The sequence below is a fragment of the Pteropus medius genome, unplaced genomic scaffold, assembly GCF_902729225.1.
Source record: "Pteropus medius unplaced genomic scaffold, Ma_sr-lr_union100, whole genome shotgun sequence".
Lineage (NCBI taxonomy): Eukaryota > Metazoa > Chordata > Mammalia > Chiroptera > Pteropodidae > Pteropus > Pteropus medius.
The window spans coordinates 215,433-228,032 of NW_024340696.1; the positions used below are offsets into that span (position 1 = coordinate 215,433).

At 36.7% G+C, this 12,600-nt stretch overlaps 1 protein-coding gene across 3 annotated transcripts in view; it reads right to left on the minus strand.

The window, feature by feature from the left end:
* The window catches only part of UEVLD (UEV and lactate/malate dehyrogenase domains), a 39,738-nt gene extending 27,284 nt beyond the window's left edge, over positions 1-12,454 (minus strand). Inside the window, exons 1-3 of one of the 3 annotated variants that reach the window (XM_039865382.1) lie at positions 12,278-12,454; positions 5,917-6,001; positions 3,217-3,282 (exon numbers count right to left, since the gene is read on the minus strand). In XM_039865382.1, the coding sequence (XP_039721316.1) occupies positions 3,217-3,282; positions 5,917-6,001; positions 12,278-12,319 (193 nt within the window). In that variant the 5' untranslated portion in view covers positions 12,320-12,454. The remainder of the gene's footprint in view (positions 1-3,216; positions 3,283-5,916; positions 6,002-12,277) is intronic. The other 2 variants (XM_039865365.1, XM_039865375.1) reach the window with 2 other exon arrangements.
* Positions 12,455-12,600: the final 146 nt, after the last annotated feature.

Consider the following 12,600-nt stretch of genomic DNA (forward strand, 5'->3'; position numbering starts at 1 on the left):
AAAGTGATCGAAAGGTACTGAGACACACTACCACATTCTTCCAGAAGGTACTCTGTCTAATGTTATATACTCTAGGCCAGTGTTTTTCAAATGTTGGTTACACTAAATGGGTCACAAAATTAATTCAGGGGATCTGTAAACAAAATATTTTAAAATAGAATTGAATAGAAAACAGCACATGACAGGTAGTATGGTATTTCAGTTATATACATGTGTGTATACATATATTAGCTACGTATATAAAAGTATTTCTTTCTGTGGGGTCACAGTCAAAACATTTGAAGGCCACTATTCTAGGCCACGCAAATTTTTTTGTTTAATAATATAGCTGGAATGGCAATCCAAATCCTGATTAAGCCCCTTTCTTTGTCAATCACTATACATTAAAGAAAAGGAAAGAAATATTTATTAAAGGTATATTCCTGGTTGATCAGTGATCTGCTACCTCCATCAATGCCCCCTTAGCAGTGTTCATGTATTTTAATAGCCCATGCCCAGCAAAGTACCTGGTGGGTCTGGTTCCCATGTCTAACTGGTAAGATTTCACTACTGGTGTTCTCTAGTCTCTTCTTCCTTCCTTCCAATTCTTTTCTGTCAGCAACTGCCTTGCCTCCTACCCTGCCCATTCAGCTTTCAATAATTCATTATCAAAGAATCAAAACTCCTGGTAGAGTCCTCAGATTTAAAGTAACTATAAGTAACTGTAAAGTAACTGTAAGTTAGCTGTAAATAAAATTTAGGTGGATATCATCTCATTAAGATGTACACATCTCTGAAGAACGGGTGGATGAAGAAAAAGTGTCATCAAGACCTTGATACAATCTTGGAGGGACGATAAGAAATAATCTAGAAATTTTCTGCAGGTATACATAAGGAAGTATCAACAGAAGATTCATCTAGGGAATAGGACTGCGTAGGTGGTTATATATAAGCTTAACTTCACCCTTTCTCAATTGTTTAAATTTTTTTAGCATGAACATGTATTATTGTTATACTAACAAAACTAGTAACTAAAAGAAAGTAATATAGGCAGACAAATAATAATGACCAACATTTATTCAGCACTAACTATGTGCTAAGAACTATGCCCAGAGCTTTACTTATAGTAATCCACTTAATTCTTGCAATTCTAGAGTTAGGCTTTATTATTGGCCCATTTTATAGATGAGAAAGATAATACATTCTGATTTGATCAGCAGGAAATAACTAGTATGCATCACATTGATATAATTCTAGTCAAAGCAAAGGAGAAAAGCGTACTCCCAATAAAAAGGTATTGCAGGCACCATTAGTACCTTGAAAGACCCAGCATAAAAATCAATGACATAACTCCATGGCCCTAGGACAGGCAGAGTGCCCATGAGGGGCATCTTACTGATGGCATTAATATAACTTTTATGCCCTCTTGTTGCCTCCCCACTCTGTCCTAGAAACTGAAATGCTACTAAGCAATGATTCATTTAAATCAGCGGTCCCCAACCTTTTTGGCACCAGGAACCGGTGCTCCTATGAGATTCTAATGCCTGATGATCTGAGGTGGGGCTGAGGTGGTGATGCTAGTACTGCGGAGCGGCTGCAAATACAGATGAAGCTTCACTCACTCGCCAGCTGCTCACCTCCTGCTGTCTGGCCCGTATCCTTCTGTGGCCCCAGGGTTGGGGACCCCTGATTTAAATTTATAAGTTCCTCTGTTAATATGCAAGTACCCTTGAAATTACTGGGGTGGGTAAGACTTATGAAATCAGTCAGTACTTGGGGTAGGTAAGAATTCTTTTTCTAACATCTGACCATAATAAATGCAGAACACAAGTAACAGGGAACAAATCTGGTTAAAGTTCTCCAGGCAGGCAGAAAACAATGTGAGAGCTTGGTAGAGAAGGAGCACAAAAGGAAAATAAAAATCGACTCTATGTCTGTTCTGCCTACCTCACTGAAATTTCTGCAGAGTCCACTGCTACCTACTTTTAAATCTGCAACCACACTCCTATGTGCAAAAACCAAACTAAATTCCTATGCATTTCCTGTGCCAAAGGAGGTGTCATGGTGGGACATAAACAGAGGCAGAATAAAGTCATCATGGCAGAAGGAAGAAATTAAGGAGGGTTTGTAACAGTTTGGAAACTACTATAATGAAGCACCTACTTTGAAAAAAGTCCCCAAAATATAGCTTCTTGATGTCTTTTGGGCAATGTATTCTCATCATATAGTGCTCAACCGTTTGTAAGAGACAGTGAACTCCACTGTTCTCTCCCCATTTGGTTTCCAGATCCTCCTCAGCACTTTTTCAGTGCACCTCCTCTTTGAAATGCCCAGTAAGTTCATTTTTCCTAAGCCCTTCAGTCAGTAATCAAACTAGTGCAATCATTCAACAAATATTTCCTGAGCATTTTCTATAAGCACAGCAATGTATATTAGTAATTTTGGATGTTATCCCTCCTGGGATTATTTGCATTTTAAAAGAGGAATGAAATTTTAATGGTGGAATTTCAGGCACCACTTCAGAGAAATATATTGTAACCAACGCTTCACTGGTGTTCTTCCAATTATAAGCAATCTCTCCTGATACCTATTTGCAAGGTTAGTCCTGTTGAACACTGGAGGAAGTAGGTCTAGACAAATCGGAAGAGTTATGTATAGGAAAGTCAGTGATTTTTTTTTTTTTCTTTTTGGGTAAACACTTACCTATTTCAGTGACCTGTTAGGTCGCTGAAAATGTGTTGCTTTCTTTGAGCTTTAATGACCTCTGTGTTTTAAAATGTTCTTATTGGGAGTTTGAAGTTCTAGCCTGAAACCAGATGTGTGGTCTTAGGTAAATCACTTCTCTAAGCTTAGACTCAATTTTACCTATAGAATGAGATTAATGCTACATCATATAGAGGGAAAGGGAGAGGAACAAAACACTGATGTAAAGCAGCCTGCTGTGGAAAACAGAGATAACTTTCCACCAAAGCTGATCCATGTCTGTCTTGCTCTCTTCTATACTCTAGCACCTAGCAGAGAAGTTGACACTTAATAAATATTTACTGAATTGATATTTGTTGATATTAATCTAGGCCTTCCTTGACTGAGATAGCAATCTGGTAGATTTGATAAGGTTCTGTATAGACCATGTACATGTCAAAATATTTTGAGAATGTTATGGCATTAAACAAATGTAAGTTCTTATTAAACTGTTCTTTTAGAAAATTCCCACAATTTCTCAACTTCCGCACTTACCCTGATACATCACAGGAACTGTACCAGTGAAATTCAGTAGGTCTTTCTGGGAACTATCTTTGAAAACTGGAAGGGGAAAAAAAAAAAAAAAGCCCCAAATGTGCAATCAGAAGTAGGAAGAACTGTATTAAAGTTGGGTCGCTAGAAATCAGAGACGACTCAACGGTCACGAAACACACACATGCACATACACACGTATAGACACACCCACAATTTCTAAATACCATCATCTAGGAATCAGTCAAAATGTTGACAATGGGAAATTACTAGATGTTGTTTTCTTAGAAAGCAGAGAGGATAGCTGAAAGAACATAGGACTTTGATACTGAAATCCCAAGTTCCAGGCCCACTTTTCTCACTTAGAGGCATGTAACTTTTGGTTAATCTTTTTGACCTTCAAGTTCATCTTCTATAAAATAAAGATAATAAGACTGCATTAGAAAGTTGTCATAAGGATCCAATGAGATAATATGAAAACCCTTAATAAGAAGTTAAGAGTAAGAAATGTGAGGACATTGTTAAATAATCGTCACATGTAGCAAATCAGTTATAACCATGTTCAGAAATCAGATTATAACTTTTATAATCAGAAAAAAATGTTAGCTTTGTTTTTTAAAGTGACCTTTTAGAAATATCAATAATTATCTTCCTTGGTTTCTCTAACTCCATTATTCTCAACTTTTTTTCAACCCTCACATCCTTGAAATTTCAACTTACCCATCAAGAACTGGGATACACTGGTGGAGAACTAATGCCCTAATCTCTGAACTGAATACAAAAAAACACTACCTCTGCCTTCAAACTAACATACTGCCTTGGAATGTCGTCCTTTTAGTACCTTGGTAGCTATATTATTAAGGCAAGAAGAAAAATCTCCAAATAGACTTGATGACCTATTAGAACGGGGAAAGAGGAAACCAGGCTGACATAAAACTCAAGGCTAAGAGTGTACACAAGTACAAATGTTTACCTTGAACTATATGAGTGAAAGGTAACAATGGGTGAGGGGATCACTCCAAGGAAAAAATTAAAATGGAAAGAAATGTGGAATAGAGACTGTTACTCATGGACACAGAATAGCTTAGAAATGTGGTAGAGAAACTATAGGTATAAATATTTATTGTCTGATCAAATTATTCAAAAAGTCAAAATAGAAGCTATTATGATGCATGACTATCATTGTCTTTAATAATAAAATATATGTTGACAATACAAATCCTAAGCTTGATGGTCTAATGGTACCATAGCTCACTTTCTCTAGATAGGGGGAATGAAAATAAGAACGAACTGGTATAATGAATCAGTATGATGAAGACCTTGTAAAAGCAGTATTTAAGCAGAAGGCAAAGCAGACATGGGTACGAACCCTAATGCCATCCCTAACTAGGTGTGTAATCTTGAGCAATTTATTTAAAGTCTCTGAGCCTTGATTTCCTTACCTGAAAAATTAAGATGATAAGACCTCACAGCTTTGGTTGTAAAAACATATGTCATATAACTTAGGTAAGTTGGAAGCATATCTAGCATTCAATAAATAGTAGATGTTATTACCCCCATCTCACACATTTATGCAGCACCCAATAGCTATGTGCCAATCAAAAGAATCCAGTCACAGGCCAGAACTACTCATTTTTTCCACATATAAAATTAGTTATTCCTAAGAAATACTTCAATAACTCCTCAAAATTTCTAAGATATAAATCCAAATTAGATATATTTTCTTAACCCAAACTAATTCAAATATAAAACATACCCATGTAGAATAAAGAAATTTTTCAAATCTGTGTGTTTTGACTTATGCATGAAATTAGTCTCAACCAGCATTTGTTTTAAATGGAATGAAAAAGAAGAGAACATGCCAGAGGATCCACAGTATTTTAGTTATGTGTATATGGGATCGTGATACAAAATGCAGTTCCAAGTGTGGGTTATAGTTTGAATTTTTTGAAAAATAGTAAAATCTTTCTTAGGTAGCCAGACCCTCTATATTAAGTGAACAGGATAACTAAAACTTTGCTATTAATAATTTAGAATCAACCATACATGTGATTGGCAGAATAATGGCCTCCAAAGATATCCAATATCCTAATCCTTGGAACTTGTACTTAAAGAGACTTTTGAGATGCAAATAAGTTAAGGACCCTGAGATGGGGAAATTATCCTGTATTACTGGAGTGGGCTTAATTTAATCACATTGGTCCTTAAAAGCAGAGAACCTTCTCTAGCTGTGGTCAGAGGGGGATATGACTACATAAGGATGGTATGAGAGATGCAACATTGCTAGCTTTGAAGATGGAAGAAGGAGACCTCAGGCCAAAGAACGTGGGCGACCTTAGAAACTGAAAAAGACAAGGAAACGGATTATCTCTCAGAGCCTCCAGAAAGGAACTAAGATCTGCCAACACCTTGGTTTTAGTCATAACTTCTAACTGGTGTTGAACTTCTGGCCTGCAGAACTGTAACACTGTAAATTTGTGTTGTTTTAAGCCACTAAGTTTGTGCTAATTTGTTATGGCAGCAATAAAAAATTAATAGGATATAAATTGTATTAACTTAAATTTCCGCAGAAACCACAGGTCACAAAGTGTAGTGCAAAATTAGGGGATAAAGGAGAGAAAAGAGAAATGATAACTTTGTAGCTCTCTAGGAACAAACAATAATTTACATAATGTAGCAAAAACTAGAGAATATGATTCTTACCATAGGTGTCCATGGAATATCTGAAATGTGGGAAAAACATATTTACATTCTTTAGTTCTTCCACAGTTAGATCCCTGAACTTGTACTGCAAAGAGAAAAATGAGTATGGAATAAGAATAAATCTATAGGCAACAGAACAATTACAATGAATGTTTAACTGAACATTTACTATATGCTAAGGGCCCTGGGCTCTGAGTTGTACAAACATGAATAGTATTTGATTTAATCATTTTTATAACAACCCTGTGAAATAGGGCTTATAACTAGAGATGAAAGCTAGAGAATCAAAATAACTTGCCAAGTTAGACAACAAGTTAAGTAGAGAAGACAGATAAGGACCTGCATCTTTAACAAATTGCCTCCAAATACCTCCTGAAAGCTTAAGAAGTAGGCACCACTGTTATCACTGTTCAAGATCCAACTCTTATTCTTGAACACCTCATCCATTCACTTAAGACACCGTGAATTTCCCTTCCAACCCTCCTGGAATGCATCTTGAGTTTCAAAGGGAGAACAAAAAGCATGCCAGTGTTTGCAGTCAGGTTGAGTGAACTGTCTCCTCATTCATCTGGATGTGCTTCCAGAAATATTACCTTGGTTACCCTGTAGGCAAATCATTTAATTTCTTTGAACTTATTTTTTCATTTGCAAAGAGAAATAATACCCACCTTCTAGACTTGTGCTTAGGATTAAATAAAAGGAAAAGTATGTTAAGAGTCTATTACCATTCTGAAAATAAATTTGAGAAAAGAATTGCATTTGCAATAGCATCAAAAAGAATACAGTACTTAAGAATAAATATAACAAGATTTAAAACTTTGATTCTAAAAACTACAAAACAAGTGGGGCCTTTAATAGCTCAGCTGGTACAGCACAGGACTGTAGAGGATAAAAACTACAGAACATGCTGAAAGAAATTAAAGTAGATGTAAATAAATAAAGACATTCCTTGTTGATAGATCAGAAGACATAATATTGTTAAGATGGCAATACTCCCCCACAGATTCAATAATTGGCGATCCTTATCAAAATCTCAGCTAGCTTTTCTTGTTTGTTTGTAAAAATTTACAAACTGATTTTAAATTTATATGGAAATTCGAGGGACCCAGAACAGCCAAAACAATCTTGAAAAAGAACAGAGTTGGAGGATTCATACTATAATCAAAAGACAGGCTCGCTCACAGGCGCTCTCTCTCTCTCTCTCTCTCTCTACATATATATGAAGAAGATGTGGAAATATCAGAACCCTCACATTCATACACCACCGCTGGTAGTAAAATGGTACAGCTGTTTTGGAAAAAAATAGTCTGGCAGTTATTGAAAAGATTAAACACAAAGTTTCCATTCAATGCAGCCATTCCACTCTTAGGTACATACCCAAGAAATATGAAAACACATGTCCACACAAAAACTTGTGCACAACTATTAACAGCAGCATTATTCATAACAGCCAAAAAGTGAAAACAATGCAAATGTCTATCAACTGATGAATGGATAAAATGTGATATATCAATAAAATGGTATATTCAGTCATAAAAATAAACAGATATATACAACATGAATGGCTGAACCTTGAAAACATTATGCTAAGGTGAAAGGAACCAGACACATATTGTATGATTTGTCTATGAAATACCTAGACTAGGCAAATCCACAGAAACAGAAAGTAGATTAGTAGGATGCCTAGGGCTGGGGGAAATTGGGAGAAAATGGGGAATGACTGCTAACAACCTGTTTCCTCTCTCTGAGCCTTAAGGTTTTTATCTGTGAGAGGGAGATAGCTCTACTGCCTACCAACTTCAATACGGGTATATGAGGATTTCATGATTAACATACATAAAAGTGAGATATTAAATTGTATACAAAGTACACAGAAGAAACAATGAATCAACATAAAGCATATCTAAGTTACAGAAAGGCCTCCAGGAAGAGCTGTCTACAATTCAACTTAAAGTCTAGAATGCTAGAGAAAATTAGAGGGAAGATACTTCTCTTCCTATAAGGTCATTTTAAGATGGGAAAGAATATGGCAGAAGAAAAAGTCTATGATTATTAACAACTCAAGGGCAGGAATTCTCTCTTAGTCATCTCTGTTTTCTCCCTACGGCAGTTAGCACAGGTTATGCATACAATAAATGCAGGCTGATTTGATGGGAGTTAGCAAAGAGGCAGATTTATATGAGTGGATGTAGAAAGCAACTGTGATCCATAGGACTAAGCATCAAAACTAAGAACTGATCACTATTAACTACAGCAGGGTGAAATTAGCCTCAGATTCACTGTCCCTGATTCTAGGTAAACAAAAGTGAATGAAGTCATCTCAACTCCAAACACTACACAAATGTACAAAAGGCTGCATTGTTGTCACCTGCAATATATATTTATTATGAACAAAAACAATTTTTGTATTGTTTTCTACTTAATAGTATAAGCTGTATTCTACATTCTTAACATCCTATGAGAATGTGATTATTAATGGCTACCGACATATATATTAGAATTGATTTAATTGCAAACTGCTATAAAAGTTTGTCCTAAGTGGGGAAAAGCACTCTTCCTTAGGGCTTGAAAACCCAAGTCACCACTACCAGTCAAAATATGATTTGTCTTTTTGACACCTAAAAAAAAGAGAGAGATGTATTTTATCTGTCTCCCCCCAAAATTCACGTCATTTTTATTATATATGAAACAGAATATCTTCTCAGTGTAATATTAAGATTCATATTCCATTACTTCTTGTATACCACCTAGAAGTCTGCATAACATTCCCTAAGGAAATGTGCCTCAGATAATGCCGTGTGCTTAAAGACTGAAGGTACAGCACTAAAGAGAACATGAAATTCTAAGACTAAAGCAATTACACTGTCATAAAAATCAGTAAGACTGAAAAATTGATGTTACTAAAATTTTAACTTTATCTGGTATACTACAGTATGTTAGTAGACTGATATTTCTCAACATCAAGATATTCTTGTACAACACTGCTCAAATGTAGGAATATTTTGTGGCATCATTTCAAAAATAAATTTTTAGCAGGAAGGAATCTCCCAGGTCAAGTCCAATCTTATCCTTTATGAATGAGCAAATCTAGGTTAATTTACTTGTCCAAGGCAACTCAGTCAGGTGAGTGGGAAACATGAATTAGAAAACCACAGAGAATTTTTCTAAACTTAATATTTAATACAAACTAAAAAGTATACATGTTTACATATACACACATTTTGAAGAATAAACACTCATGCACCAAACTACCCACATGTAACCTAGAACAATGCTATCTAACAAAACTTTCTACCATGATGGAAAAGGGTCTAAATGTGTGCTGTCCAATACAACGGTCACAAGCCACAGGTGGCTATTGACACTTGAAATGTGGCTGCTGTGACTAAGAAACTCAATTTTTAATTTTGTCTAATCTTGATTAATAGCCACATATGGCTAATGGCTCCCATATTGTATAACACAGACCTTCCCAATGCCATACATCTGAGTACCCCTTCTTTTGCCCATTCAACTGCCTCCCTTGAATTGTGTACTCACATTCCTTTGCTTTTGCCCTCCATAGTTTTATCAAATACATGTGTATCCCTAAACAACACATTGTTTATTGTTTAATTTTTGTTTAGTTTTGTTTCTTGGTTTTATCGAAATATAATTTCTTATATAATGTGATTTTTTTTCACTCAATATAGTGTTTGTTTTAAAATTCGCTTGTATTGTTGCATATTGTAGCTCATTCATTTTCACTACTGCATAGTGGTGTTTTGTGTGTAAATATACAATAAATTATCCTAACTTTGTCAGTTCATATTTGGGTTGTTTCTAATTTTTAATCAAAAACAATTCTGCAAATGTCTCTTGCTTTATATATTCTGAATTCTCTCTAGTATCTACCAAGATGTAGAAGGGACATAAAACACACATAATCAAATCAATAAAATAAGGCCAAATTGTTTCCAAAAATGGTTAAATAACCATTTAATCGTTAGCAGTGTTTAAAATTCCAATTCATTCACATCCTCCAAATCATTTGAAATTATCTTGTCTTAATTTGCTTTTCCATGGTTACTAATGGAACATTCATTTCCCTGTTTCTTCTTTTAAAAAAAATGACTGTTCATGTCTTTTGTCCATTTTCTGTTTGTTTTAATATTGATTTGTAGGTATGTTGATTTACATATTCTGGATATCAATACTTTGTCAGTTACATGTTACAAAATTCTTTTATAAGATTGCATTTTGACTCTTCACCCTCTTTGTGCTGTCCTTCGATATCTAGAAGTCCTTAATTTGAATGCAGTCAAACTTATCAGTCTCTATTTTACGTATTTTAAAAAATGTTTGCATACTCTGAATCCATAAGGATTCGCCCCCATTCAACTCGTTACATTTTAAAGTTTGTCTTTTACATTTAGCTCTTTAATCCACAAAGAATTTTTAAGTTTGGTAAGAGGCAGGAATCCACTTTCATTCTTTTCCCATATGGATAATCATTTGTCCCTGTAGTTTCCTTTCTGTACTTATCTGTAGTGTCTTTTTTTAAAAAAATTAAATTTATTGAGGTGACATTGGTTAATAAAATTATAGTTTTCATCTCGTTTCATACTGCATTTCCAAATGTGTATGATTTTAAGCCCTTTAGTCTGTTCCACTGGTTAATTTATCTATCCTATACCAATACCACACTAAACCTTAATTACTAGCCTTGACATCTAGTAGTGCAAGTCTCCACACCTACTTTTCTTCTGTAAGAATGTCGAGATTATTTCTGGCCTTCTGCCCTTCCTAATGGATTTTAGAATCAGTTTGAAAAGCTCCCAGAATAACCTGTTAGAATTTTCATTGGAATTGCATTGACACTATAGATCAGTTTGGAGAGCTGACTTCTTCATATCCATGAAGTTGGAATATTCATTTTTGTTGGAATATTTGTCGTTTGTTTTCAATAAAAAATTCACTTTCTCCATACTATTGTTTGATTTTAATGTATTGTTCACTTTACAGAATTTTCAGCATTAAAATTATTTCTAGATATTAAATTATTATAGTATTTGCCTAGTGTGAGGGCCATAAAAATTCATAACTATTAGCAGGGCTGACTTGTTTCTAAATGGTTTCCTAAATTTACATATCCAATAAATATTGAGCACCTATGTGCCAGACTCTATGTTATGCACCAACGATAAAAAAAATTCCTCCATTAGTCACTCCCACCCTTGAGAAAATCACTGTGTCTCTTTTCTCTTTTTCCTTCATCCCAGTTCCACCAAAATTATTAAGTTTTTTTCTACCACCAACTTTAACAATTCTTCCTACTGGACAATAATAAATCACGCTGCCCTCGTTAAAAAACTTGATCGAAGTTCTTTTAATTTCATGTTGTCTGAAGAGACAGAAACGGTGTAATCTTAAGCATGATACTTCTCTTTCTACAAGATCTACACCTGCCACAGTAGATAAAATCATTCCAATCGATTATATATAAACAATTTCAATCATCAGGTTTCAAAATCCCACACAGGTGTGCAAACTGCCCCAACAAGGAGACTCAGGCAAATCCAATAAAATGGCATAAAAGTATGCTCTCCGCATGGGGAAGTCTTAAGAAACATGAAGAATCACTTAACTAAAAACTGGTGAAAAGGTGGGTTGCCTCAGACTATATACTGGTGGGGAATCAGAGAGACTGGACTAACTCGGAAACTGGCGCTAGTCATACCCCAGAAATGTAGGTCAGACTTTTGGGTCAGCTCTCCACTCAACCTTTCAAATTAAGAGAATCTCCTCTGGGCCTTCAAACCCTGCTTCATTCCTAAATCTACTCAGGTCTTTCATTCACTTGGGAGTCGGAGTTCAAAGGCATGAATAAGGTTTGTAAATAAATACTCCACAATATGATAATCGATATTGCTGAAAGCAAGTAGAGAGAAAGGAGTGATTCAATCTACCAGAGAGCGCCATCTGAACTGACCCTTACAAAGCCTGAGCATTGCAAGTCCAGGAAAAAAAATGGGACAGGACATTTCAGCAGAGAGAAAAGGGCGTGGGTTAATGGGACAGGCGAGTGCTGGGAGCTATTTGAGACCAAGACAAGCTGGAGGCGTGAGAAGGTCTCAGACCGAGTGGAGGTTGGGGGGGACCTCGGAGTTCTGGGCGGAGCCAGAGCCCCGGCCTCGCGAGCTGGAGAGGCCCGCGCGCGGTCTGCCCAGGGCCACACCCCGCAGCCTACTTCGGTCCAGCCTGCCTGGGCTCCCAGCACCATGACCAAACAGTGAACCACGGCAAGGAGGCAGCTGGGCCAGGGCTGGAAACACTCCCGAGACCCCGGAGCCCCAGACCCAGCTCGGCGGGTTGTACGCACCTTGCCAAGTAGCCGTCTCAGACCCTCGCAGTCGAACTCCATCTCCAGCCAGGTTCCCAAGCCAGGTCCTGCGACCCCAAGCGCTTAGACCTTCTTTCGCACTCAGTCCTGGACGGCGGCTGCCGAGGACCAAACTTCCCGCGCTGTCTAAGACCTCGAAAGTCAACCTGCATTCCACGCCCCGGGCTCAGCTGCGGCTCCGCCGAGAGTCAAATCACCTCTCCAGCTTGAACCCTTAGCGCCATCAGAAACGCGTTAGCGCCGAGAGAACCACAACTCAGCTTGAACTTGGGGACGCTTGTGAAGAGAGGAATAGGAAAGAC